The sequence below is a fragment of the Primulina eburnea genome, chromosome 14, assembly GCF_022965805.1.
Source record: "Primulina eburnea isolate SZY01 chromosome 14, ASM2296580v1, whole genome shotgun sequence".
Taxonomy (NCBI): Eukaryota; Viridiplantae; Streptophyta; class Magnoliopsida; order Lamiales; family Gesneriaceae; genus Primulina; species Primulina eburnea.
This window is the reverse complement of record NC_133114.1, coordinates 3,305,305-3,330,652: the sequence shown is the minus strand read 5'-3', so window position 1 is coordinate 3,330,652 and position 25,348 is coordinate 3,305,305. Positions and strand designations below refer to the sequence as shown.

General features: G+C 41.5%; 3 protein-coding genes across 3 annotated transcripts; all 3 read right to left on the bottom strand.

Annotated features, from left to right (window-relative positions):
- Positions 1-20,296: 20,296 nt before the first annotated feature.
- LOC140811078 (uncharacterized) lies at positions 20,297-20,743 on the bottom strand. Its single transcript, XM_073168953.1, has one exon. It carries the CDS (start codon positions 20,741-20,743, stop codon positions 20,297-20,299), a length of 447 nt encoding a protein of 148 aa, XP_073025054.1.
- A 195-nt stretch (positions 20,744-20,938) lies between these two features.
- On the bottom strand, positions 20,939-21,474 carry LOC140811077 (uncharacterized). Its single transcript, XM_073168951.1, has 2 exons — positions 21,309-21,474; positions 20,939-21,240 (listed from the first exon to the last, which is right to left on the bottom strand). Exons 1-2 carry the CDS (start codon positions 21,472-21,474, stop codon positions 20,939-20,941), a joined length of 468 nt encoding a protein of 155 aa, XP_073025052.1.
- Positions 21,475-21,501: 27 nt separating this feature from the next.
- Positions 21,502-21,975, bottom strand: LOC140811076 (uncharacterized). The gene has a single exon (XM_073168950.1). It carries the CDS (start codon positions 21,973-21,975, stop codon positions 21,502-21,504), a length of 474 nt encoding a protein of 157 aa, XP_073025051.1.
- Between the last annotated feature and the right edge of the window lie 3,373 nt (positions 21,976-25,348).

Here is a 25,348-nt window from a genome sequence, read left to right as displayed (position 1 = left end):
TCCTGATGAACAATTACTTGAGATAAATGCGTACCCGTGGTATGCCGATTTTGCTAACTTTCTTGTCACTGGCACACCTCCACCTAATTTATCGTTTCACCAAAGAAAGAAATTCTTTTCAGACGTGAAATACTATTTTTGGGAGGAACCAGTTTTTGTTTAAGATCTGTGCAGACTCCATGATAAGAAGATGTGTGGCGGAAGAGGAAACCAATCAAATTCTGAACCATTGTCATGACCGTGAGGTAGGTGGCCACTTTGGACCCATACGGACGGCATCTAAGGTACTTGAATGTGGCTTCTATTGGCCAACTCTTTTTAAGGATGCTCGTTTGTATGTTCTCAATTGTGATAGATGCCAACGCACAGGTAATATTTCCAACCGTCATGAGATGCCTTTAACTAATATTGTTGAGTGTGAAATATTTGATGTGTGGAGGGTATTGATTTTATGGGTCTGTTTCCTGTGTCTTTTGCAAAGAAATTTATTTTGGTGGCAGTGGAGTATGTATCGAAATGGGTGGAGGCGGAGGCTTGTGCCACTAATGATGCACAAGTGGTGTTAAAATTTTTGAAGAAACGTATTTTTAATCGATTTGGTACACCACGTGCAATCATAAGTGATGGTGGCACCCATTTTTGCAACAAAATTTTTGATAAACTGCTGGGCAAATATGGTGTCACCCACAAGGTTTCCACTCCATACCATCCCCAAACGAGTGGACAAGTTGAAGTGTCCAATCGGGAAATTAAGAGGATTTTGGAGAAGACGGTCAATGTGAATAGGAAGGACTGGTCCGTTCGGTTAGATGATGCTTTGTGGGCTTATCGTACTGCATTTAAAACACCTATAGGCACTACACCGTATAGGTTACTTTTTGGTAAAGCATGTCATCTACCAGTAGAATTAGAGCATAGAGCATATTGGGCGACCAAAGCACTAAACTTTGATTTTGCTCTTGCAGGTGAAAAACGGTTGCTGCAGTTGAATCAGTTAGATGAGTTCCGAGGAAGAGCTTATGATCTTGCACTGTCCTACAAGGAACGCACCAAACGAGCCCATGATAAGCACATTATAAGAAGGGAATTCAAAGTGGGTGAAGCGGTGTTGTTGTACAATTCTCGCCTGCGACTCTTTCCGGGCAAACTAAAATCAAGGTGGTCAGGGCCATTCACTATCGCCAAGGTGTTCCCATCGGGTGCAGTGGTATTACATGATGGAAAGGAAGGGACGTTTATTGTGAACGCCCAAAGATTGAAGCACTATCTGGGTGGCACAATTGAGCCACAAATTGGAGTCACTCGACTCCATGACAGTCCTTGAGGACATGGGTGAAAAGTCTAGCTCTAGACTCTAAACTGAGAACTACTTCTACTCCTTATATTGTTTTAATTTCATTTTATTTATTCATTAATCGCATAAAATTTGCATTTAGGTAGTTGCATAGCATAGCATTCATTGTTTTTATTTATTCTTTTTTTCGAGAATGTCTCGCTAGGGCGGTCAAAACTGACCGCCCCAGCGAGCCCTCGCTTTTTATTCAAAAACATAGACGCCGAAAACGCCTCGCTAGGGCGGTCACTTTTGACCGCCCCCGCGAGCGATTTTTTTTTTTTAAAAAATGGTTTTATGGCGAGAACCACTCGCTAGGGCGGTCCAGAGTGACCGCCCCAGCGAGAACTCGTATTTTTCAAATAAGTCGAGGCGAGAACCCCTCGCTAGGGCGGTCAAAACTGACCGCCCCAGCGAGCACACGTATGTTTTAAATCATTGGTCACCGAAAACCACTCGCTAGGGCGGACACTTTTGACCGCCCTAGCGAGTCGCGCAGACTACAAAAGAAAAAACTTTCCCCTTTCTTCCCCACTTCAAACCCTACGCCTCCTCCTCACGAAAATCGGCGCCCCCTTGCTATTGTGTGCTAAAGATCTTTATTTGTTGATTTTTCAGGGCCACGGCTCGATCTTGCTTTCTACAATCCACCCGGAAGCATTTAGACTACAATTTTTCCAACTCCGGTCATCTTCCACAAATTCCGGCGAGCTTCAAAAATTTTCCGACGGTTGGACACTTTGTGCACTCCACTCTCCACATGGCACCCAAAAGATCTAAGGTAACTCGTGGTGCCTCTAGTTCTTGGTCTACTCCGTCTATGTTTGTGAATGATAATGCTAGGGAGAGATATGAAAATGCTAGACTACATAGGAAACCAATCCCTGAGCGAGGATTTAGCCCGTGTATGATCGGTCAATTTGCGGAGTTCCTAGTAGCAGGAAGAGGGTGGACTGCCTTTGTGGCACAACCGAACGCAGCAGTGGTTCCGGTTGTGCGTGAATTCTATGCCAACGCTCCGGAGGGGAATGAGCACAAGGCATTTGTGAGGGGACGTCTAGTCCCATATGGTTCCCATACGATCAATGACATGTTGGGTTTACAGTCGGTTGATGATTCGGTGTTTCAGGCGTGGGTGCTTAACCCGGATTATGATTTGATTAATCGCACACTCTGTTATCCGGGCACCATGTGGAAACAACCGGGGACGTATACGATTTTTCTTGAAAAATTTTTGAAAGTGGACGCGGCATTGTGGTATGCGTTTTTATCTAAGAGATTGATGTCGGTCGGTCATACGAGTGATGTGCAACGTGAGCGGGCGGTTGTTCTGTATGCCATCTATACTGGGATGGTGATTGATGTGGGCAGACTCATCTTTGGACAGCTCAACATGTGTATAAACAACAGCAATTTGGCGTTTTACTTTCCGACGATCGTGACTGAGCTATGTGCCCGAGCGGGGGTGATATTTGCTGATGATGATGAGTGGCTACCGCCGATGAGAGCCATTGATGAGGCTCTTTATCGATCCAAGAGGGAGAAAAGACAGGCTGAGCTGCCCGAGGAGGTATTTTTCGATTATGGGAGAGCAGCTCAACCACCTCCGGCCTTAGGACATGCACCACCACCTCCGCAGCCACGCCGCCGTGCCATGCGAGATCGCATTAACGAATTGGGCGCTTGGGCCACTTATCAAACTGAGTATCAGGCCGTTAATCAAGCTCATATTCAGAACATCGAGTACTTGGTGCAGGGGATCTCCACTCATTTGGGCATCGACACGTCCGGACGGCCACCTGCACTCGCATACCCGCCACCCTTCCAGTTTCAGTATCATTATCCTATACCCCCAGCAGCCGACGAGGGAGTTGCACCGCCTGAGCATGACGAGGAGGAGGATTTCTGACCAGGGGAGTTTACTGTTTCCCCTTTCTTTTTATTTATTCTGTCATTGCATTTGCATTCATGAGTTTTTTTTTAGTTTTTAGTGTTTGTTTCGTTTTGTGCACTGAGGACATTGCACAACTCTAGTATGAGGGGGTGGGTAGATTGTTTAGTAAATTGGTTTAGTTTCGTTGCATTTCTTTCGTTTGGTGTCGTTTATGTTGATTTCTTTTGTTGGGTGTCGTTTATGGTGAGCAAACATAGTTTATGAGCCAATGATGATTTGAATTGATAGTTTACAAAAGTATTGATTGGGTCACTTCGTGAATGGTACTCTTGATTGTTAAAGCATGAATTTTGGTACAAAATTTGAACTTTTTGAGCACACATGTGTGGGGACTAGAATTTTGTAGGAATAATGGTGAAATTTGAAAGTTCTGTGTGGTTAACTTGAAAGGCACCATTTATGAGTTGATTTAGCATGTAAACCCGTGAAAATAAGTCGCTAATTGGGACCTTGAATGATAAAATTTGATTTGCCTTGAACTTTACACTTGCCTCTTTTCCATTGCACTGAATTAAAATGTCATACTCCTAACCAGTCGTGATCCAAAGTATTATATTCTTAGCCTAGGGAGTACATGTGTGAAAATTGTGCAAATAAAAAAAAAAAAGAAAAAAAGAGAAAGAAGAAGGAGATGTAAGGTGAGGGGGAGCCGAATTAAAAGGAATGAAATTCTATTCCTAGGCTAAATGTTGGATATGTAAGGAGACGTGGAAAGTCAGACGAAAAGTCTTGACGATTGCACAATGAAAATGATCGGTGTACTCCCGACTGTTAGCCACTTGAGCCTATTTTCCTTCTTTTCGATACCCTTCTCTGCACTTAAGAGTCAAATAAAGTTCAATTTATGGCTAGTGATAAATGGACACGGGGATGCATGCTAGTGAGACTTGTATTGAAGTGTTAATTGAGTGACTCGCATGATATGATAATTGATCTAGTTGAAGTACGAATGACTAGACCCATCATGACACACACACACGTTCAAATTAGTGTCGAGATTTATGTGTAGATGAGAATGAGTATTCGGTTGCGATTTGACTGGATTATGATTGGTAATGGGAAAGTAAACTGAGGCATGAACATAAACGTTGTTAACTCACCATTGACATTTACTGGTGTCAGTTATTTCTTGTTTGAGTAATTTTGTGGTTGTTGAGTTTGTTTAGTATCTCTTGCTTTAACCTATTTTAATCGAGGGCGAGCAAAAGGTTAGTATGAGGGGGTTGATAGGACTCGTTTTTACGTGTTTTTAGTGTTGGTTTTGAGTCGCATTCATGCATCATATTAGTTTGTTTTAGTTTAATTTAGCAATTATTTAGCATTATTTAGCATATGACTGATCTCGTGTATTTTGTGGTTGTTTTGTAGGAATTGGACCAAAAAGTGGGATTTTATATGTCAAAGCAGCGAAGAGGTCTCGCTAGGGCGGTCAAAAGTGACCGCCCCAGCGAGCATTTTAATTTGGTCAAGTAGTTATTGCGCGAGTGTCTCGCTAGGGCGGTCAAAAGTGACCGCCCCAGCGAGAATGTTGGTCTAGCCGAGGAGTTTTTGCGCGAACCTCTCGCTAGGGCAGTCAAAAGTGACCGCCCCAGCGAGACCAGAGACATGGCCGAGGATTTTTATTCGAGAACCACTCGCCCCAGCGGTCAAAAGTGACCGCCCTAGCGAGCGACGAGATCCAAGAAGATTTGTTTCCAAGTTTTGTGGACTCTATCTTACACCATAGACCTAATACACGAGAGGGGCGCCGTTTTGGAGTCTGACATCATTATTTTCAGCATATTTTCTTGGAGAAGAGGCTAGGAGCAAAGGAGATTTCGAAGACCTCGAGATTTCCACGCGTCGTGGCCGTCATCCGTCGTCATCTTTAGTATTTTCATTATTCAGTTTTCATTTCTTAGATTGTTGTTGGTTTTTATTATGAATTTTAGTAGCTAAACTCTAGATTTGTTGGGATTTGAGGGGATCCTACCCCGTACTCGTTGTTTAACATTATTTCTCGACGTTGTTATGAGTGATTTGTTTATGCTATTGTTCGTTCTTATTTCAATCGAAGCCTAGCTAACTTCCTTTTGATTATTTCATGTTGTTAATGATGTCGATAGAATAATTAACAATAAGATCACATAGTATAAACCACGGATTTACAATTTTAGTAGATATACGGAATTGGGTACGTGTCGATAGTGATAGTTCACCCGGATGAAAGCTAATTGATTCCATAGGAAGTAATGCAATCTTGAACTGTTAAATAATTGAGGATACTTGATTACTGCATGTTTATGATTAGTATTAATATAGCTCGACAGAGTATATTAATTAGTCTAGGGAATTCCGTCGAATGCACGAGTAAGAGTCGAGTGTAATTGTTTAAACACGAGTGGTAGGTGAACTGAAAATTCCCAACAGATTCGTTTCTCATTTGATTTTTAATCCAAATTAATCATTGCTCTTTTGAACACATTTTCTTTGCATTTTAATTATTTGAATTGTTTAATTTACATTAGTTTAATCATCAACGCAATTTATCGTTGCTAAAGAAATTTTATCTGAAAATAAAAAGAGTGTGACGCAGTCCTCGTGGATCGATACTCGTATTCACTTACGTTTATTATAACTTGACTATCGTGCACTTGCGATATTTAAATCGAGCTTTCATTTATAAAACAAATTTTGGGACCATTAACTGTGCAAGTTTTGCTCGACCAATTCGTCTAAACTTAAGCTGATTCGCTTAATTACAGGCTGATTCGTCTGGTTATTGGCTGATTCGCCTAACTCTTGACTGATTCGTCAATTCTGCGGCTGATTCGCCCAGACACTGATATATGAATTATATCGATGCCGTTTAGGGATTGATTCATTCCTATCGACTGAGATTCGATATAATTACCTATATCCAGACATCGGGATCCCTAGGTTAGAGTTGAGTCGAGTCTGAGACGACGCGTCAGTGGAGTCGAGTCTGAGACGACGCGTCAGTTGAGTTGAGTCTGATACGACATGTTGATCTACATTGTTTATACCATTCATGATTGTTGAATGCTTGATATTGATTTATATTTCTGATTTGAGACATGTTATGAACAATTCTTAGATGCTTTCGTATATGCTTTTATATGATTGCATGTATACATTGTTTATACTGGAATATTTATATCTCACCGGAGTTGTCCGGCTGTTGTCTTGTTTTGTATGTGTGCATGACAACAGGTGGGGCTGGATCAGGGTCAAGAAGAGGATGAGAGAAGATTAGATAGCGTGGAGATCCGGGCTTCGAAGCAACATAGGATTCAGCACTGATATGTAGTTGAACCTAGTTAAATTCTTGTAGATAACACAAGATTTGTATGTTCATGTTTAATATGTAATTTGAGTAAATTACATTACGTTTCCGCTTTGTATTTAAAAAAAAAATTAGACCCTGTTTTATAATTGATTAATTAGTCCCAATAATGATTAAGAACTTGATTAGCGTCCGGGTCCCCACAACAGGTGGTATCAGAGCTGTAGGTACTAGAACGGTAGATTCTTTAGATTGAGTTAGAAGAGGCTAGTGAGCGGGGTAGATTGAGTTTTCTTTCCTTGCTTGTGATTGCTAGCATGTTGTACTGCTTTATATAATACATGTTACTTGACTTATCTGATTTGATTTTGTAATGTGTATTATTGGGAACGAATCTGAACTGATTCTCGATCAGCAGTAAGATGATCGGGAGGGGAATTGAATTGAAACAGATGTGTTGGATTGGGTTACTAATCCTTGTGATATTCAGATATGCCTCCTAGACAAATCCCAGAACAGGGTAGCTCATCGAATCCTCCGATGGATGTAACACCGATTCCAATGGAAACCTTGCTGAAGAGGTTTCAGTCATTCAAACCACCCACTCTGAAAGGTATTGAGACATCGGTCGAGTGTGAGAGTTGGTTAGGTAGTATTTAGTTGCTGTTTGATTCACTGGAGTACAGTGATGAGCGTCGAATTAAATTGATTGGGCACCAGTTACTGGATGTTGCAAAAAGCTGGTGGATTACGATGAAGAGGGCCTTGGAGCAGCGAGGTACGATTATTACTTGGGATGTATTCAAAACTGAGTTTTATCAGAGATTTTTCCCAATATCGTACAGAAAAGACAAGGGGGCAGAGTTTGCTAATTTGAGACAGGGTCAGCTGAACATTGAAGAATATGTGACCAAGTTCTCTACCTAGTTGAAGTTTGCTCTACATGTGTCTGAAAATGACGAAGCCGTTGCTGATCAGTTCATCAATGGCCCGATATTTTTACATTGGTGAACACAGGGCGACCGAATAACTTTGCTGATGCCATGAATAGAGCAAAGGGCGCTGAAGCGGGCCTGATAAGGCAGAGAGGAGCTGAATTTGTTCCTCCAGTGTCGAGACCACCGCAACCACCTCCCCGATTCGAGAGTGGCAGTAGCAGTGGTGGAAGGAAAGATTTTCTGAAGGCTAGAGGAAAGCAGTTTAAGAAGTCTGTCGGCAGTTCTTCTAGCTCCAGTGGTTCTCAGCAGAGTTATACCGGCGTTCACTGCGGAAATTGTGGAGGGAGACATTCCACTGAGCAATGCCAAAGGGTACTTGGTAGTTGCCACTTCTGCAAACAACAGGGACATTTTGCCAGAGTATGTCCACAGAGGGGTACCCAAAGATTCCAGGGAGTCGAATCATCTGGATCAGCGGCACAGGGAAGTAGACGATCAGCTGCCGTTCCTTCATTTCAGCCAGCACCATCTCAGTCACAGTAGAGGCCAGGAGGAAGCCAGACAATTGGCCAACCTCCTAGATAGCAGGCCAGAGTATTTGCTTTGACCGAGGAACAGGCTCAGGAAGCACCAGATGATGATGTTGCAGGTAACTGATTTGTTTGATTATCCTGCATATGTATTGAGGGATACCGGTGCTTCACAAATTTTTATTTCTGAAAGATTTGCATTGATGTATGCATTATCTGTTGAGTCCCTATTTACTGTAGTATTTGTTTCTTTTCCTTTGGGAAAAGATCAGGTATCAGTGATTTCTGTTAGATCTTGTATACTACAGTAGGATGAGAATGAGATCGAGTTAGATCGTGTGGTAGATGGTATTGTACTAATGTCTCTGATTGTGGGACTGCATTACTGATATTGATATGCTGATCAAGTACAGAGTTACCATAGATTAGTTCCAAAAGATGGTGAGAATCAGACCTGAGATGACCAAGAGATGAATATTGTACGATAAGAATTCTAGACTGAGAATTCCTTTGATATTCGTACTAACTATGACTCGATTATTACAGAAAGGAGCAGAATGACTCCTTATGTATTCAGTTGATTTACTGAAGTTGGGTCTATCATTGGCTGATTTACCCATGATAAGACAGTTTTTGATGTTTTCTCTGATAAGACTCTAGATCTGATTTCAGAGAGATTGAGTTTAGCTTTGAGTTGATATCAGAAACTGTTGAGATGATAAATCCTAATTGGGACAGATTGTGTTCAGGGATTTTTATATCTGAAAATGATGTATCTGCTGATTTTAACAGAATTAAACCGTAATTAGTTGGCCGGGGTGGATATCAGTGTCAGATATTTGCGGTTTATGAGTTAACAGATAAATACCGATGAGTGATGTTTTGAGTCTGATTGAATCTTTCTGTTGTTCTGAATCCGTTTTTGAATCAGGTAAGTAATATTGTATTGTATGTTAATAACTGATTTGTTTGTGCCCGATATTTCGAATGTGAAATGACATAGATTGTCAGAAAGGTGCAATACTTGATTCAGTAAGCATCTTGATAGTAGAAAATGTTCTGATAGAAACAGATAAGATTAGATATGGCAGAGTTTGGACTGAAATGTCTGAACTACAGACAGATAAAGATAGAAAGAAAACAAACCAAGAGATTGGTTAGATAATTTATCGATTCTTGAATGGAAATGAGATTACATTTCCGAGGATATCGTAATAAAGTTACTGCATTCCTCTCAGAATTGAGTATTGATTGAGTTAGGAATGACAGATTGACCCAGTCTGCGAGTTCTAACTCGTACATGAAGATGTACAAATATGATATATTACGGAGATTCTGTCAGAAAAGTAATTAGACTACATGGGGTGTTGAGAGTTGAGTATATTAGACCGTGATTTTTGTTGATTTTGCACGTTGGGACAGAATGTACCGTAAGAGTTGGATACTAGATTATATCGGAATACTGAGTAGTATTCACTACCTGACAGACAGTCAGAGTGGATTATCCAGATTTCGGAGGATATGCTGAAAGCTGTAATGCTTGATTTTAACACTAAATGGCAGGATTCATTGTCATTTTGTGAATTGTCGTACGACAACAGATATCAACGAGTATTGAGATAACTCATTTCGAAGCGTTGTACGGAAAGACATGTTGATTTCTTCCTTATTGGGATGATATAATTGAGGTTTCTGAGTTTGGACCTGGTATGATCAGAGATATGGCTGAAAAGATGAAGCTAATTCAGAAGAAAATGGAAACAGCGCATAATAGACAGACTGAATATGCCAACGTCGGACGATGACTGTTGGTATCTGAGACCAAAGATCGAATATATCTTTGATGGAGATAAACAGACTTAATAACAGCTGATGATGTTGAGCTGTTACGAACTGTTAATTGAATATATACAGATGTTGTATAACCAGTATTGCGAGTTTGATTTTATCAGAGCTATTTTTAGCAATAGAATTTGATATGAGATTGAAATTTCAGAACAGATTCATTGAGATGAGTTTCTGATTTAAATTCTTTATACATTTCTTCTGATATATCTGAATTGATTATTTGCGAGTTCGAGGACGAACTCAGATTTTAGAGGGGAGAAATGTAATGTCCGAGATTTAATTACTGTAATCAGACGTTGATTAATTGGTATACTTGAGGTTGTAAGAGCTCACGTGGAAAAGCCGGGCGTCGGTGCAAGAAAAACAAGATTTTGTACAGAACTCGTGGCGCCCGAGCGGTAGAAAGAGACCGCCCGAGCGCCAATGCACCTTAAGTTTTGATTTCAGGCAGAACGTTTGGCGCCCGAGCGGTAGAATATTACCGCCCGAGCGCCAATGTGTGATAGGGAAATGCTCGGACAGAAAGTATGGCGCCCGAGCGGTAGAATATCACCGCCCGAGCGCCAATGAATAACTAGCCAAATGACCGAACAGAGTGTTCGGCGCCCGAGCGGTAAAGATTAACCGCCCGAGCGCCGACTGAAGTTCATGAAAAAGAAACAAGTTTCTCTAGCCATGCAAGTGGATGTATATATATATATATATACACACACACACGAATATAGTCTTCAGAATAAAAGAAACGAGAAAAACAATCGAGAAAAGGTTTTTGTGAGAAATCCGTCCGTCCGATTTTGAAATCCGATTTAGGTATTGAATTCCTATCGACGTAGGCTACGACTGGATGTAAGTTTTGCTCCGTTTTGATATGATTTGAAATTATGGTATTGTCAGAACTGATATGATTCATATATGATGTTCTTGGTATGTTAGACATCGTATAATTGAAACCGGACTGAGGAACAGATACCATATGAAATTGTTATGAATTTCGGAGTTGAATTGATATCCAAATTGAATTGTTATTGATTATGAGATGTGAGAATTGATATCTGACTGATATGATAGCGCTGGATATATTGAAAATTGAACGTTATGTTGTTGAAACAGAATTTGATTGGATTCTGATTATATCCAGTATTGATTGAGTGGTGTATTGATATTGTACCCTCGATATTGTGATTGTCAGATTGAGTATTGACAGGCTTTGAGTTCGAGACTTCGACAGGGTCAGAATAACAGAAAGAAAGGTATAAATTAATGTTGTGTTGGGATTGCACAACTCGGGGAAGGTTTGACTCGAGTTCCCTAAATCACATACTTAGTTTATTACATTGATTCTTGTAATTGATGAGATTGATGTTTGTTGTCTATTGATTAATAGCCACTGCATGTAATGACTGCTGATTCGCTAGTCATTGATTGATTTGCTTAGATACTGACTGTATGTATTGATTACTGAGTCGTTGAGTCATAGGCTGATTCGCGTAGTCACCTACTGATTCGTCTGGTTATTGACTGATTCGTCTAATTATCGACTGATTCGTCTAAACTTAAGCCTGATTTGCTTAATCACCGGCTGATTCGTCTGGTTATTGACTGATTCGTCTAAACTTAAGCTCATTCGCTTAATTACAGGCTGATTCGTCTGGTTATTGGCTGATTCGCCTAACTCTTGACTGATTCATCAATTCTGCGGCTGATTCGCCCAGACACTGATATATGAATTATATCGATGCCGTTTAGGGATTGATTCATTCCTATCGACTGAGATTCGATATAATTACCTATATCCAGACATCGGGATCCCTAGGTTAGAGTTGAGTCGAGTCTGAGACGACGCGTCAGTGGAGTCGAGTCTGAGACGACGCGTCAGTTGAGTTGAGTCTGATACGACATGTTGATCTACATTGTTTATACCATTCATGATTGTTGAATGCTTGATATTGATTTATATTTCTGATTTGAGACATGTTATGAACAATTCTTAGATGCTTTCGTATATGCTTTTATATGATTGCATGTATACATTGTTTATACTGGGATATTTATATCTCACCGGAGTTATCCGGCTGTTGTTTTGTTTTGTATGTGTGAATGACAACAGGTGGGGCTGGATCAGGGTCAAGAAGAGGATGAGAGAAGATTAGATAGCGTGGAGATCCGGGCTTCGAAGCAACATATGATTCAGCACTGATATGTAGTTGAACCTAGTTAAATTCTTGTAGATAACACAAGATTTGTATGTTCATGTTTAATATGTAATTTGAGTAAATTACATTACGTTTCCGCTTTGTATTTTAAAAAAAAATTTAGACCCTGTTTTATAATTGATTAATTAGTCCCAATAATGATTAAGAACTTGATTAGCGTCCGGGTCCCCACATCATCCAAATGCATCTTGGATGAAAATGTGAGCATTTGGTGAACTTACATCGCATATTTTAATATCCAGTATTTTAATACTTATTCTGAGTATTTCATTTACCAAATCAAGTATTTTAAAATTGAAATTAAGTATTTCGCAAGTAAAACTAAGTACTTGAAAATAATTCAATGCTTAGTTGCGAATTTGTTTTTTTTTTTAAATAAAAAAATATTTAAATGAAATGTACATGTCATCCAAATGCATCTTGAATGGAAATGTGATCACTTTGTGAACTTACATTGCCTACTAAAATATCCAGTATTTTATTAACTATTATGGGTATCTCAATTATCAAATCAAGTATTTTAAAATTGAAATTAGGTATTTCGCAAATAAAAGTAAATACTTCTAAATGTTCAATGTTTATTTGCGAATTTTTTTTGTTTTTTAAATAAAGAAAATAATTAAATGAAATGAACATGTCATCCAAATGCATATTGGATGGAAATGCGAGTATTTGGTGAACTTACGTTGCATATTCAAATATCTAGTATTTTAATATACATTCTGAGTATCTTATTTACCAAATCAAGTATTTTAAAACTGAAATTAGGTATTTCGCAAGTAAAACTAAGTACTTGAAAAAATTTAATGCTTAGTTGCAATCTGTTTTTTAACAATAAAAAAAATCATTAAATGAAATGAACGTGTCATCCAAATGCATCTTGGATGGAAATGAGAGCATTTGGTTAACTTGCGTTGCATATTCGAATATCCAGTATTTTAATACACATTCTGAGTATTTCATTTACTAAATCAAGTATTTTAAAATTGAAATTAAGTATATCGTAAGTAAAACTAAGTATTTCAAAAAGTTCAATCCTTAGTTACGAATTTATTTTTTTTTTAAATAAAAAATATTTAAATTAAATATACATGTCATCCAAATGTATCGGTGATGAGTGGAAAGAGTAGATAACCAACAAAAATAGGTATTTATATAATTTTTTTTATTAATTACAAGGGTAAAAAAGTAAAAATGCATGAAACATGTAGTAAAAACTAAGTTGGTCTTTTGTTAGGTACAAAAATAGAAAAAAAAACTGATAGGTACTGAATCTTAAGTAAATCATGTGCAGATGTATTTTTCTCCAAATTGCCCTTATTTTTGTTTCTGAAAGGCCATCTTGCCAATTTTGATTTAAAAACAATTAATTTTTGGCATATTTTTTCAATTTAAGTAAGTCTTGAAGTTATTTATTACTTAGTTATAAATTTTTTACAAAAAAAATTATTTTGCTTAAATGAATTAAAACTTATTTATATTAAAATATAGAAAGATGTGTGAAAAGAACTATTATGTTGATACTTGAATTAAATTAAATTAGAATTTAAAAAAAAAAACGTTGTTAATTTGTTAAATAATTAAATTATTAAAAAAAAATTAACTATCTAATAAAATTATATTATGTTATCACACTTACATTTTAGATATTTAACAAGACTCTGATTCAATAGATAAACACAAAGTTTAGCAGAACTAAATTTAAAGAAAGAAGCTGATGATTTATGTGTATATTTGTTTTCCAAGATTTGATATCAAATTTGATTTTACCGACCATTGGATCGAAACCTATAAATAGAGAAATACATCAATATTTTTATCTCTCTTATGCTTGCTTTCACTTCTAACACTCTCATGCATTTGTGAAAATTTTAAAGCATTTTTTAAAGTATTCAGGACCCAACTGATAAAAGAAAGCACACGCTTAGTTGTTCATTCCTATAATTGAGGATCTTATTTGTACTCAACAGTTCATTTCTGTAATACTTGTAATATGACAGTAAGTATATTATTCAGTTTGGTTAGAAGAAGTTGCTAAGAGTTTTAGTTAGAGTGTGTGACAGATGCGACATTCGTAACTGTCAAAATCTTTTAACAAAATCCTTTCGTAAAGAAAAAAGTGTGACGTAAGAATATTGAATTCTCCTAAAATCTAAAAACAAATCACTGTCATTTATATTTCAGTCGGTCTATCTTTAATTATTTATTTGATACACTAGTCAATTATATTCAAACCATTTTCGGTGTTAGACCCATTAAGTTAGCCTCTTCCGCGCAGTAACGCACTGCATGTTTATTGGATACTCAACTGACCAAAATAACATTTCAGTATTACTAACTCAACTGAAATTTTTTCAATTACAAACTATTTACTCATTTATTGACAAACTATTTTTTTTATATACAGACCAATTATTATTTGATAAAAAGGATAACGTTAGGTATTTAGAACTGGGCAAAGATGCAGGTCGTTCACAAATCTTGTGCCCAAGCATTTATTATGTTTTATTATTTATTGTCTTGTAGATATTTGATAGCCCCTTACTTTAATTAATGTCCCGTGGGAAATTATTTTTAAGCCAAGAAATCTTTAGGGTCCCACAGACGGCGCCAAGTGATACTCACGGGAAATTTAAGGTCCGCTTCCACCAAATGTCAATAGTACAGATGCAGGGTTTTGAAATTGTCACGAGCCTGAAATCACGAAAAAGACCGTTAAAAAGGGGTCAGGAGGGTGTCCTAGCGTAACCCCTCCGACGCTCAAGTTAGTGACTGAGGATATATGGGGGGGCAGCTAAGGGTGCTGATGAAAACAATATAGTGAATGAAATCAACTGAACACTCAAACATGGTATTTATAGAAGAATACCCGAGCCCTTGATGAGCCTGTCTTACATTTGGGCTTGGGATGAGCCAGGGGTAGTGGGTCCATCCATGGGGTATCACCAGTCTCCTCCTTCCGAGTCGAACTGAATCGCAGGTTCGAAGTTCGATTAGTTGTGTTGTCCTTGGTTTATCAGCGATGAGGACGTACCGTATTAGAAAAATTTATTTCGTTTGCTGTCAAAGAACGATGTTACAGGTGCGAAAATTACAAGGATCGACCTGCCCGATCAGGTCGTGGAGGTTTGGGGGCAACGCCCCCAAAAGCTCTTCAGAAATAACCATTCGCAAGGGTGAGGGCGTGCATTTTCTTTTCTGCCGTTCGTCGGTCTCCAAAAATTTGTAATCAAATTAAATCATATTGCAATCTTGTTCTTAAAGGAAAGAAATCAAATCGTAATCCGGCCTTGAAAGGAAAGATTTGGTCTGGGCTCCCCCTATAAATATGGGTTCCCTCCTTACTTCATTCTCACTTCTCCCACAAAAAATTTCCTATGCAATTCATTCGCCAGCTCTCTCCCGTCTACGCTCTACCTGCGCGTTAACACTAGCACCACTCCACCGTCACCACGTCACCACCCCTTCGCAGCGCCGCCCCTCCTCGCCCAATGCGCACGCCTTCCAAGGCTCGCCCTCGCCGTCCAGTCCTGCATAGCAAGCCTACTCGCCCAGCCGAGCCCACTGCCTCGCCACCTGCTACTCGCCTCGCCCCAGCGCGTCTGCCAAGCGCTCGCTCGATGCGCCCTCGCCCCCCACGAGCACGCCTTGCCTTCGCCGAGAGCCCATGCTCGCCTAGCCCTAGCCCGCCTTGCCATCGCCTACTCGCCTCGCCTCGCCCCAGCACATCTGCTCGCCCAGCCGAGCGCCCACGCTCACCCAACCAAGCGCTCGCCCGGCGCGCCCTCGCCCCCCACGAGCGCTCCTTGCCTTCGCCGAGAGCCCACGATCGCCCAGCTCCAGCATGCCTTGCCCTCGCCTACTCGCCTCGTCCCAGCACGCTTGCTCGCCCAGCGAAGCGCTCGCCCGGTGCGCCCTCGTCCCGCTCTAGCGCACCTCGCCCAGCCCAGCGCTCGCCTGGTGCCCCCAGCTCGCCTCACGCCGCTCCACCCTCGCCCAAGCTCGCCTTCTCGCCTAGCGCCCCCAGCTCGCCTCGCACACCCACTCGCACGGCGCCCCAGCGCACCTGCTCGCCCAGCGCCCTAGCTCGTCTCGCACACCCGCTCGCCCGAGCGCCGTGCTCAGCCCATCACCTCGGGCACACGCTCGCCCGGCGCGCCCTCGCCCCGCACGAGCGGGCACCACACTTGTGCTCGCACCAGCTGTTCCTTGCGGTTATTTGAGTATCCTTTCACATCTTTTCCGGATCTTTTATCTCCTTTTGTTGTTTGATTATCCATAGCGCTTATGTCTTCTTACGATTACGAGTCTAGTTCCTCGAGTGACTCCGATAGGTTTTGCGGGTCTAGCAGGTCCAGCGAGTCTAGCTAGGGTAGGACTTCCCTAGCTGATCTTGATTTTACCCTGGATTCTCCTGAGGAGGAAGTCACCACTCATAGTCGTCCTGGTAAAGAAGTTTGTCATGTGACCCAACATATGAACATATCTGATGCAAACAACTTATGGTACGGTCATTTGTCATCCCACATCCCTCCTCGTAGCGAGTCAAAACTTAGGACTTTGTGGCACATTCCTACATCTCACCAGATCATCATTTCTAGCCCAGATGACCGACCCTGTCTAGCCCCTAAGGGCTGTTACACATTCTTTCTGCACCAACTTAATGCCGGTCTCCGTTTTCCCTTGTGCGATTTCTTCCAAGAATGGAGCAAGTACTATCAGGTGCATTTAGGTTTACTCACTCCCAACGCTTTCCGCTCGATATGCTGCTTCACCGTGCTATTTAGGGCCTTAGACCTTCCCTTCAACTACACTACTTTCTCTTACTTCCTGGTTTTAGCAAGTCTAAAGAAGGACCTTTTTATGTTACCTCCCGGGCTAGCCAAAAACTTTTTGACGGGCCCCCCCAGTCACGTGAAGGACTCGAAAAAATATTACTTCTTTATCCAGCCTCCTATTTGACTTGTTTCAAGGATTGGTACCCTACTTTTACCAAGCCCGACCTTTCCAAGGATTACAAGAAAGATGAGGAGTATCTGGAGATAATGAGTGTATTAGGAGATCGATACTTTAGCATTCCCCAACTTCTATCTGAAGATCTCTTGTGCCATGCCGGGTTAAGTCCCGCAAAAATTATGCTAAAGGAGGATGCCGGTATATATTCTCATCTCTTCACCCTTTCTGTTTCACTTTTGCTTATTATATTCTTTGATAATATTCTCATTCGGTTCACTGTTTTTATTTGAAGATGTTAGAATCATGAATGTCGCACTGCTTCGTGAGATTGCGAAAAGGAAAGTTGGGGGTTCATCCTCTGCCCCACAGAAGTCTGTCGTTCCAGCAGTCACGACGAGCACAAAGGAAGACTATCATGCTAATAAGAAGAAGAAAACAAGTTCTTGCTCTACTACTGCGAAGAGATCTGCTAGCTCCCCTACGGCTGTGAAGAAGAAGGCATGCTCATCCTCCTCCACCCCAAAGCGAGCCTCACCTCCACCTCCCCAAGCCAAGCCTCTTCCTCCGTCTGATAACAAGAAGGTGTCCACTGATCCTAGCCCGTCAGTCCCACAGCATGGTAAGCGCAAGATTTCTGAGATCTCAGTCGTATCGGTCTCTTATCCAGAAGGGTCCTAGTCAGACGAGGGGCCTCCCCTTGAATTAGGGGTACATGCTTTATACACCTCAGATTCGGCCATCGTGTGGCGGGGTCCGACTCAACTGGCTCACAATATAATGTATCAGCTTCCTTTGGACGCGGATGCAGCGTTCATGAATTCATTGTGGTGGTCTGACCTCACTCGCCTCACATGGACCAGCATCAGTGAGGTATATTTCTCCTTCTAGTCTCTAGATTGATTTCCAATACATATATAATTTTCTTGTCATCTTTTCACTCTTGTCTCTTTATTCAGGGCATGATGTACATAGGGGAGTTGGTTAGAGCGTGTCAATGCCACTCGATCTACTGCCTGCCAATACTTACGCGAGAGCAAGGCTCTTCGTGAACAGCTCCAGGCTACTATCGATGAGATGAAAGCGACACACGCTAAGGAGCTTTCGGAGTCCCAAGCTCGAGGTGACGAGCTTCTGAAGGAGAAACGAGAGCTCCAGCGCCTGATAGATGACCACACGAAGAAGAACCAGAGGCTGAAGGAAGAGTCAAAGAGTGCTCGAGCTGAAGTAGCACAAGCACGAAGGGAACTCAAGGACGCCAAAGCGCAACATGCTTCCGAAGCCTCTGCATTCAAGGAAGAATTCCTCAAGTTTGAGGAGTTCAACGATATCTGTGCTCCTAAAGCTTGTCAATTTCTGGAGGTGGGTTTCGAGGGTGCAGTCGGCCTCTTCAAGGCTCAGGGCTATCCTCCGCCAGGCGCCCCTACTGACTTCATCGACATTGAGGCTTTCGTAGCGAGTCTCCCCCCCGATTCTTAGGCCGAGCTCCTTTATTTGTGTTATTTTTCATTTACGCAGACATTGTATGCCTTCGGGCCATATTCTGTTACTTTCAGCACTGCTTTACTTCTCATACTATTATGCGACTACAGATTTTATGACGTTTATATCTCTCATTTTGCACACTTTTGTTATGTACGAACTCGTTTCTGTCATATTGAGTATTTTGCGTTTGCATTCACTGCTTCCTCTGAATTTATCTTTGACGTTTTTAAACCATTAGGGAGAATAAAATCGGCAGAATGCGAATCCCTCTGCTAGGCGATGTCTTAGCAGGAAAATAAAAAATTTAAGCAGGAAAATAAAAGTTTTTTCTCTCTTTCGCCTCTGCTCCTCTACTAGGCGATGCGTTGGTAGGAAAATGAAAATTTTTCTCCTGCACGCTGCTCCTCTACTAGGCGATACCTTAGTAGGAAAATTTTAATTTTTCTCTTACAAGCTGCTCCTCTACTAGGCGAAGCTTTAGTTGGAAATTTTAATTTTTCTCCTACACGCTGCTCCTCTACTAAGCGAAGCCTTAGTAGGAAAATAAAATTTTTCTCATCAACTCTTCTCCTCTACTAGGCGATGCCTTAGTAAGAAAATTAATTTTTGTCCTACACGCTGCTCCTCTACTAGGCGAAGCCTCAGTAGGAAAATTTTAATTTTTCTCCTACACGCTGCTCCTCTACTAGGCAACGTCTTAGTAGGAAAATAAATTTTTCTCTTCCACTCTGCTCCTATACTAGGCGATGCCTTAGTAGGAAAATTAATTTTTCTCCTACACGTTGCTTCTCTACTAGACAATGCCTTAGTAGGAAAATAAAACTTCTCTTCTACTCTGCTCCTCTACTAGGCGATGCCTTAGTAGGAAAATTAATTTTTCTTCTACACGCTCATCCTCTACTAGACGATGCCTTAGTAGGAAAATAATTTTTTTTTCTTCTTCTCTGCTCCTCTACTAGGCGCTGCCTAAGTAGGAAAATAAAATTTTTTGTCTTCTTCGCCTCTGCTTCTCTACTAGGCGCAGCCGAAGTAGGAAAATAAAATTTTTTTCTCTTCTTCGCCTCTTCTCCTCTACTAAGCGATGCCTTTGTAGGAAAATTAATTTTTCTTCTACACGCTGCTCCTCTACTAGGCGCAGCCCAAGTAGGAAAATTTATTTTTATCCTTCACGTTGCTCCTCTACTAGGCACAGCTTCAGTAGGAAAATAAAATTTCTCCCCGCTCCAACTCTGCTCCTTTACTAGGCACAGCCTAAGTAGGAAAATTTTAATTTTTATCCTGCACGCTGCTCCTCTACTAGGCGATGCCTTAGTAGGAAAATAAAATTTCTCTCATGCACTCCACTCCTCTACTAGGCGATGCCTTAGTAGGAAAATAAAATTTTTTCCTCATCTTCGTCTCTGCTCCTCTACTAGGCACAACATAAGTAGGAAAATAAAATTTCTCCTCGTCCCAACTCTGCTTCTCTACTAAGCACATCCTAATTAGGAAAATAAAACTTCAACGCCCTCAAAATACAACAACATTAATGAACTTAAAAGAAGAACTTGATTTTATTGAATTCCAAATGATTACATAGGAAAATTCAAAATGAAATACATCATCAATCAAATCAAGGATAATATTTTCTAAGATGATAAGCGTTCCAGGGCTTCTTCATTGCCTTGCCTTGCGCATTCTCCAAATAATAGGCTCCAGAGCTCAGCCTTTCAATAACTTTGAAGGGCCCCTCCCACTTTGGGTCCAACTTTCCTCTCTACTTTTCTTGCACCTTCCTCAAGACCAAGTCACCTACCTGGAAGTTCCTCTGAATGACCCTCCGATTATAAGACTGTGCAATACGGTTTTTATAAGCTTCCATGTGAATGCTGACAGCCTTTCTCTTTTCTTCCAAAAGATCATGGTCAGTAGCGCGTCTCGCATCATTATCCTCGTCATAAAACACTACCCTTGGCGATTCCAACCCAATCTCAGCCGGGAGCACTGCCTCATTACCGTAGACCAAACTGAAATGAGTTTCTTTGGTTCCTTCTCTCGGAGTGGTTCGGTATGCCCATAAGACACTTGGTAGCTCATCCACCCAATTTTCCTTAGCTTTGTCAAGTCGAACCTTTAGACCCTGCACCAGCATCCGATTAGTCACCTCCACCTGACCATTACTCTGCGGGTAAGCTACAGAAGTAAAAACTTGGTGGATCTTCATTTTTTTACATTAAGCTTGGATCTTGGCCCCTTGGAACTGTCTCCCATTATTGGATATCAGTCTCCTAGGTACCTCGTATCTGCATACTATAGTCTTCCACAAGAACTCCAAGACGTCATTCCCAGTGATTCTAGCCAGAGGTTCTGCTTCCAACAATTTTGAAAAATAGTCAACTGCTTCCAATAGGAACTTATTCTAAGCAACAGCTATAGGAAAAGGTCCTACAATATCCATTCCCCACTGGTCAAAAAGACAGGCGGCCGTGACAGCCTTCATCATCGCGGCCGGCTGGTGATGTAACCGGGCATGACGTTGACAACTTTCACAAGACATCACTAACTCCTGAGCATCATCCAGCACTGAGGGCCAAGAATAACCGGCGAGCAGCACTTTTCTCGCCAATGCATAAGCCCCTAAATGATTTCCACAACATCCCTCGTGAACTTCTCTGAGCACATAATCAGCCTCTTGGTAACTCAAGCACCGAAGAAGCGGCCCTGCAAAAGACGTTCTATACAGTACTTTTCGATCATCACATAACGCGAATACTTTGTCTTCAACTTACGAGCTTCGCGAGGGTTATCAGGAAGCTTTACCTCCTTCAGGTAATCAATTATGCCAGTCCTCCAATCCTCCTCCTCCTGTTCAACTACGGGTGAACTCGTGTGAGGTGTGAGTTCAACTTGAAATACCACATATCTAGTCTTCCAACTTCCCATTGCCCCAGCCATTTTGGCTAGAGTGTCCGCCTTTTCATTTTATTTCCTGGGAATCTGTTCAAAGGTAACCTCTGTGAATTTCTCTCTGACTTTATCCACTTCTTGAGCATACTCAATAAGTTTTTCATCTTTCACATCATACATTCCCTTCGTCTGTTGTGCTACCAACTGTGAGTCAAAAAAAATAAGTATCAAGGTAGCACCCACATTTCTGGCTGCTCGCAGTCCTGCCAACACAGCCTCATACTCTGCCTCATTGTTGGATGCTCGAAAGTCCAATCTTACAGCCAACTTCACTTCCTTCCCAGCTGGTGAAATCAGCACTACCCCCACCCCACTTCCCTGCTTCGACGAGGAACCATCCACATAGACCTTCCAAGGGTCTTCATTCTCCTGATGCGCGGTCTCGGTCAGAAAATCGGATAAAGCTTGTGCTTTGATAGCTGTTCTTGGCTCATGCTGGATGTCATACTCTCCCAACTCAGTAGTCCATTTTACCAAACGGCCAGACATATCGGAATGAGTGAAGATCCTCCCCAATGGACTGTTGGTGAGCACCACAATCGGATGAGATAGGAAGTAGGGTCTCTAACGTCTTGCAGTCATCACTAAAGCTAAATCCAATTTTTCCAACCCTGAGTACCTTATCACTGCCCCTTGAGTGCATGTGAAACATAATAGACTGGTTGTTGAGTTGTTCCCTCCAACTTGACAAGGACTAAACTCACAGCTTCCTTAGTGGCAGATAAATATACCCACAAAGGCTCACCTGCAGTCGGTTTGGCCAGGACAGGCAGCTCAACAAGGTATTTTTTCAACTCTTCAAACGCTTCCTCACAGGCTAGATCCCATTCAAATTTTTTAGCTTTTCTCAAAGTCTGGAAGAACGGTAAGCTTCGGTGGGCGGACCTCGAGATAAAACGTTCCAATGCAACAATCTTCCCCGTCAACTGCTGAACATCTTTGGGTCTCCGGGGAGAGACCATATCTTGGATAACTTGAACTTTCCCGGGGTTTGCTTCAATCCACCTCTCTGTCAACATATAACCCAGAACTTCCCACTCCTCACCCCAAAGATTCACTTCTGAGTATTCAACTTCAGCCCATAAGACCTGAGGGTGGAAAAGGTCTCTACTAAGTCAGGTATGAGCTGGGTTGAATCCTTAGACTTTACCATGATGTCGTCCACATACACTTCGACATTCCTTCCCACCTGTTCAGAAAAGACTCTATCCATCAATCACTGATACGTGGCTCCAGCATTTTTGAGTCCGAAGGGCATGACCACGTAGCAGAAAGTTCCTTCAGATGTGATGAAACTCACTTTATCTTGGTCCTCCACAGCCAAGAGAATTTGATAGTATCCCTGATAAGCGTCCAGCATGAACAGATGTTGATGCCCCGCTGTTGAGTCCACCAACTGATCTATCCGGGGCAAAGGATAACAATCTTTAGGACACGCCTTGTTAAGATCTCTGAAGTCCACGCACATCCTCCACTTCCCTGAACTCTTCAGGACTAGGGCAACATTCGATAGCCAAGTAGGAAATTGCACTTCCCGAATGTGCCCAGCCTCTAGCAATTCCCTCACTTCTTTCTTTATAACTATATCTTTCTCAGGCCCGAAATGTCTCTTCTTCTGCTTTACGGGACGAGAATTCGGTAAGATGTTCAATCGGTTCTCTGCTACATCTGGGCTCGTCCCTCTGAGCTCTTGGGCTGACCAAGCGAACCCGCTGAGATTAGCTTGTAAACAAGTAATGAGTTCCTCCCTGACTTTTGGGTCAAGGTCAGGGGCTATTCTGAGCGTCTTCTCATCGGGCACCAATGTCACAATCTCCGGCTTTTCATCCATCACATCCTGAACCTCCCTCACTAACACAGGCAACCCGCTTCGCCCTTTCCTAATCATATTGACCTCCACACGCGCCCTCTTCCCCTGTTCTTTCACTATTCCTTCATAACATCGTCGCGCAACTTTCTGGTCTCCACACAAGACTCCCACCTCCTTCCCCACAGGAAAATTCAACTTCTGATGATATGTGGATGTTACAGCTCTAAAATCCTTTATGACTGGTCGCCCCAGAATTCCATTGTAAAAGGATGGAGTGTCCATCACAGTAAATGTTGTCATCTTTGTTACCAACCGAGGCTCATGTCACAAAATAGAGGAAAGACAATCTGACCGAGCGGCGGGATGGCATGTCCTGCAAATCCATATAGAGGAGTAGAGATCGGCTCGAACTCAAATCCCTCCACCATCATCTGATACAGAGTGCTCTTGAACAGGATATTAACAGAGCTTCCATTATCAATAAAGATTCATGCCACATCGTAATTGGCAACGGTTGCCGTCACCACCAAGGCATCGTTATGAGGAGCTACAATGCCTCGGAGGTCATCCGGTCCAAAACTGATGACAGGATCCTGGGGTAAGTCCGCACTCCTAGATATTTCAAAATTCTCCAACCTCCTCCCATGCGCCTGTTAGGTGAGAGGGCCCTCCATTAATGTTGATTGGAAAATTGGGAATAGACTTTGTCAACAAAATAAACGTGTCAAACTTCATTTGTGCCGGCAGAAAAGGAAATCGTTCCTTTGTTCACATGAAGGATTGCACCTATAAATAAGTGCATCCTTCGTATTGGAAATCCATCCCAAAAACAGAAGCAATTACAAAGCTTCAAAAATATAGAGAGCATTTGAGTGTTGAGGGTTCTCTTTTGTGAGTTAGAGAAATTATTTTCTCGGTATACTCGGGTTGGGAGTGTGAGATATTTAGTGTATTGTTGTATACACTTGTTGTAATATTTCTTCCAGTTATAAAAGATTTGCAGTAGCTCCGTGGACGTAGCCTATTTTTGGGTGAACCACGTAAATCTTGTGTTCTTGTTGATTACTTTATTCCGCAAGTTTGGGTACTATTATCATCGTGGTCGGCATCGCTTCGGTGTAATTCCCAAACAACTGGTATCAGAGCCTTGTTGTGAAAATTCTTAAGAATTCTGAGTATACTCTTTGGTTGCAGCTTTGTCTGATCTTCCACATCAGAAAAGATTTTTTTTTTTATTTTCTGTTAAGGCTAGAGAAGTGATGGCCGGAGATGATGGATCTGGACCGGGAATCAACAAATTTGACGGAACAAATTTTTCGTTCTGGCGGTTACAGATTAGAGATTATCTGTACAGTAAGAAGTTGCATCAACCTGTATCAGGAAAGAAGCCGGAAAAGATGGAGGATGATGACTGGAAGCTTCTTGACCGACAAGTGTTAGGTGTAATACGATTGACCCTAACAAAGAACGTGGCACATAACATGGCGGAGGCAAAAACAACGGAGGAGATGATGTCCATTTTATTGGACATGTACGAAAAGCCATCAGCAAGCAACAAAGTGCATCTCATGAAAAAGTTATTCAACTTTAAAATGGGAGAAGGTGCTTCGGTGGCTAAACACATCAATGAGTTCAACACGATTGTTTCTCAGCTAACATCGGTTGAAATTAATTTTGATGATGAGATTTGTGCACTTATTCTTTTGACGTCTTTACCAAATGTTTGGGAACCAATGCGGTCAGCGGTTAGCATCTCTGTTGGAAAAAGAAAGCTACAATTCAATGATTTCAGAGATCAAATTCTTGCCGAGGAAGTTTGCAAGATGGATTCTGGTGAAGGAACATCATCAAGTTCTGCTCTAAATCTCGAGAATAGAGGAAGGGGCAGGAGTGGCGAAAAGTGTTTTAACCAATGGCATGGTAGATCCAAGTCAAGAAATGGAAAAGACAAAAGCAACTTTGAAAAGAATTTGAAGTGCTGGAGATGTGGTGAAACTGGCCACTTGAAAAAGAACTGCAGATCAACGAAGAATAATGCAAATGTTGTCATTG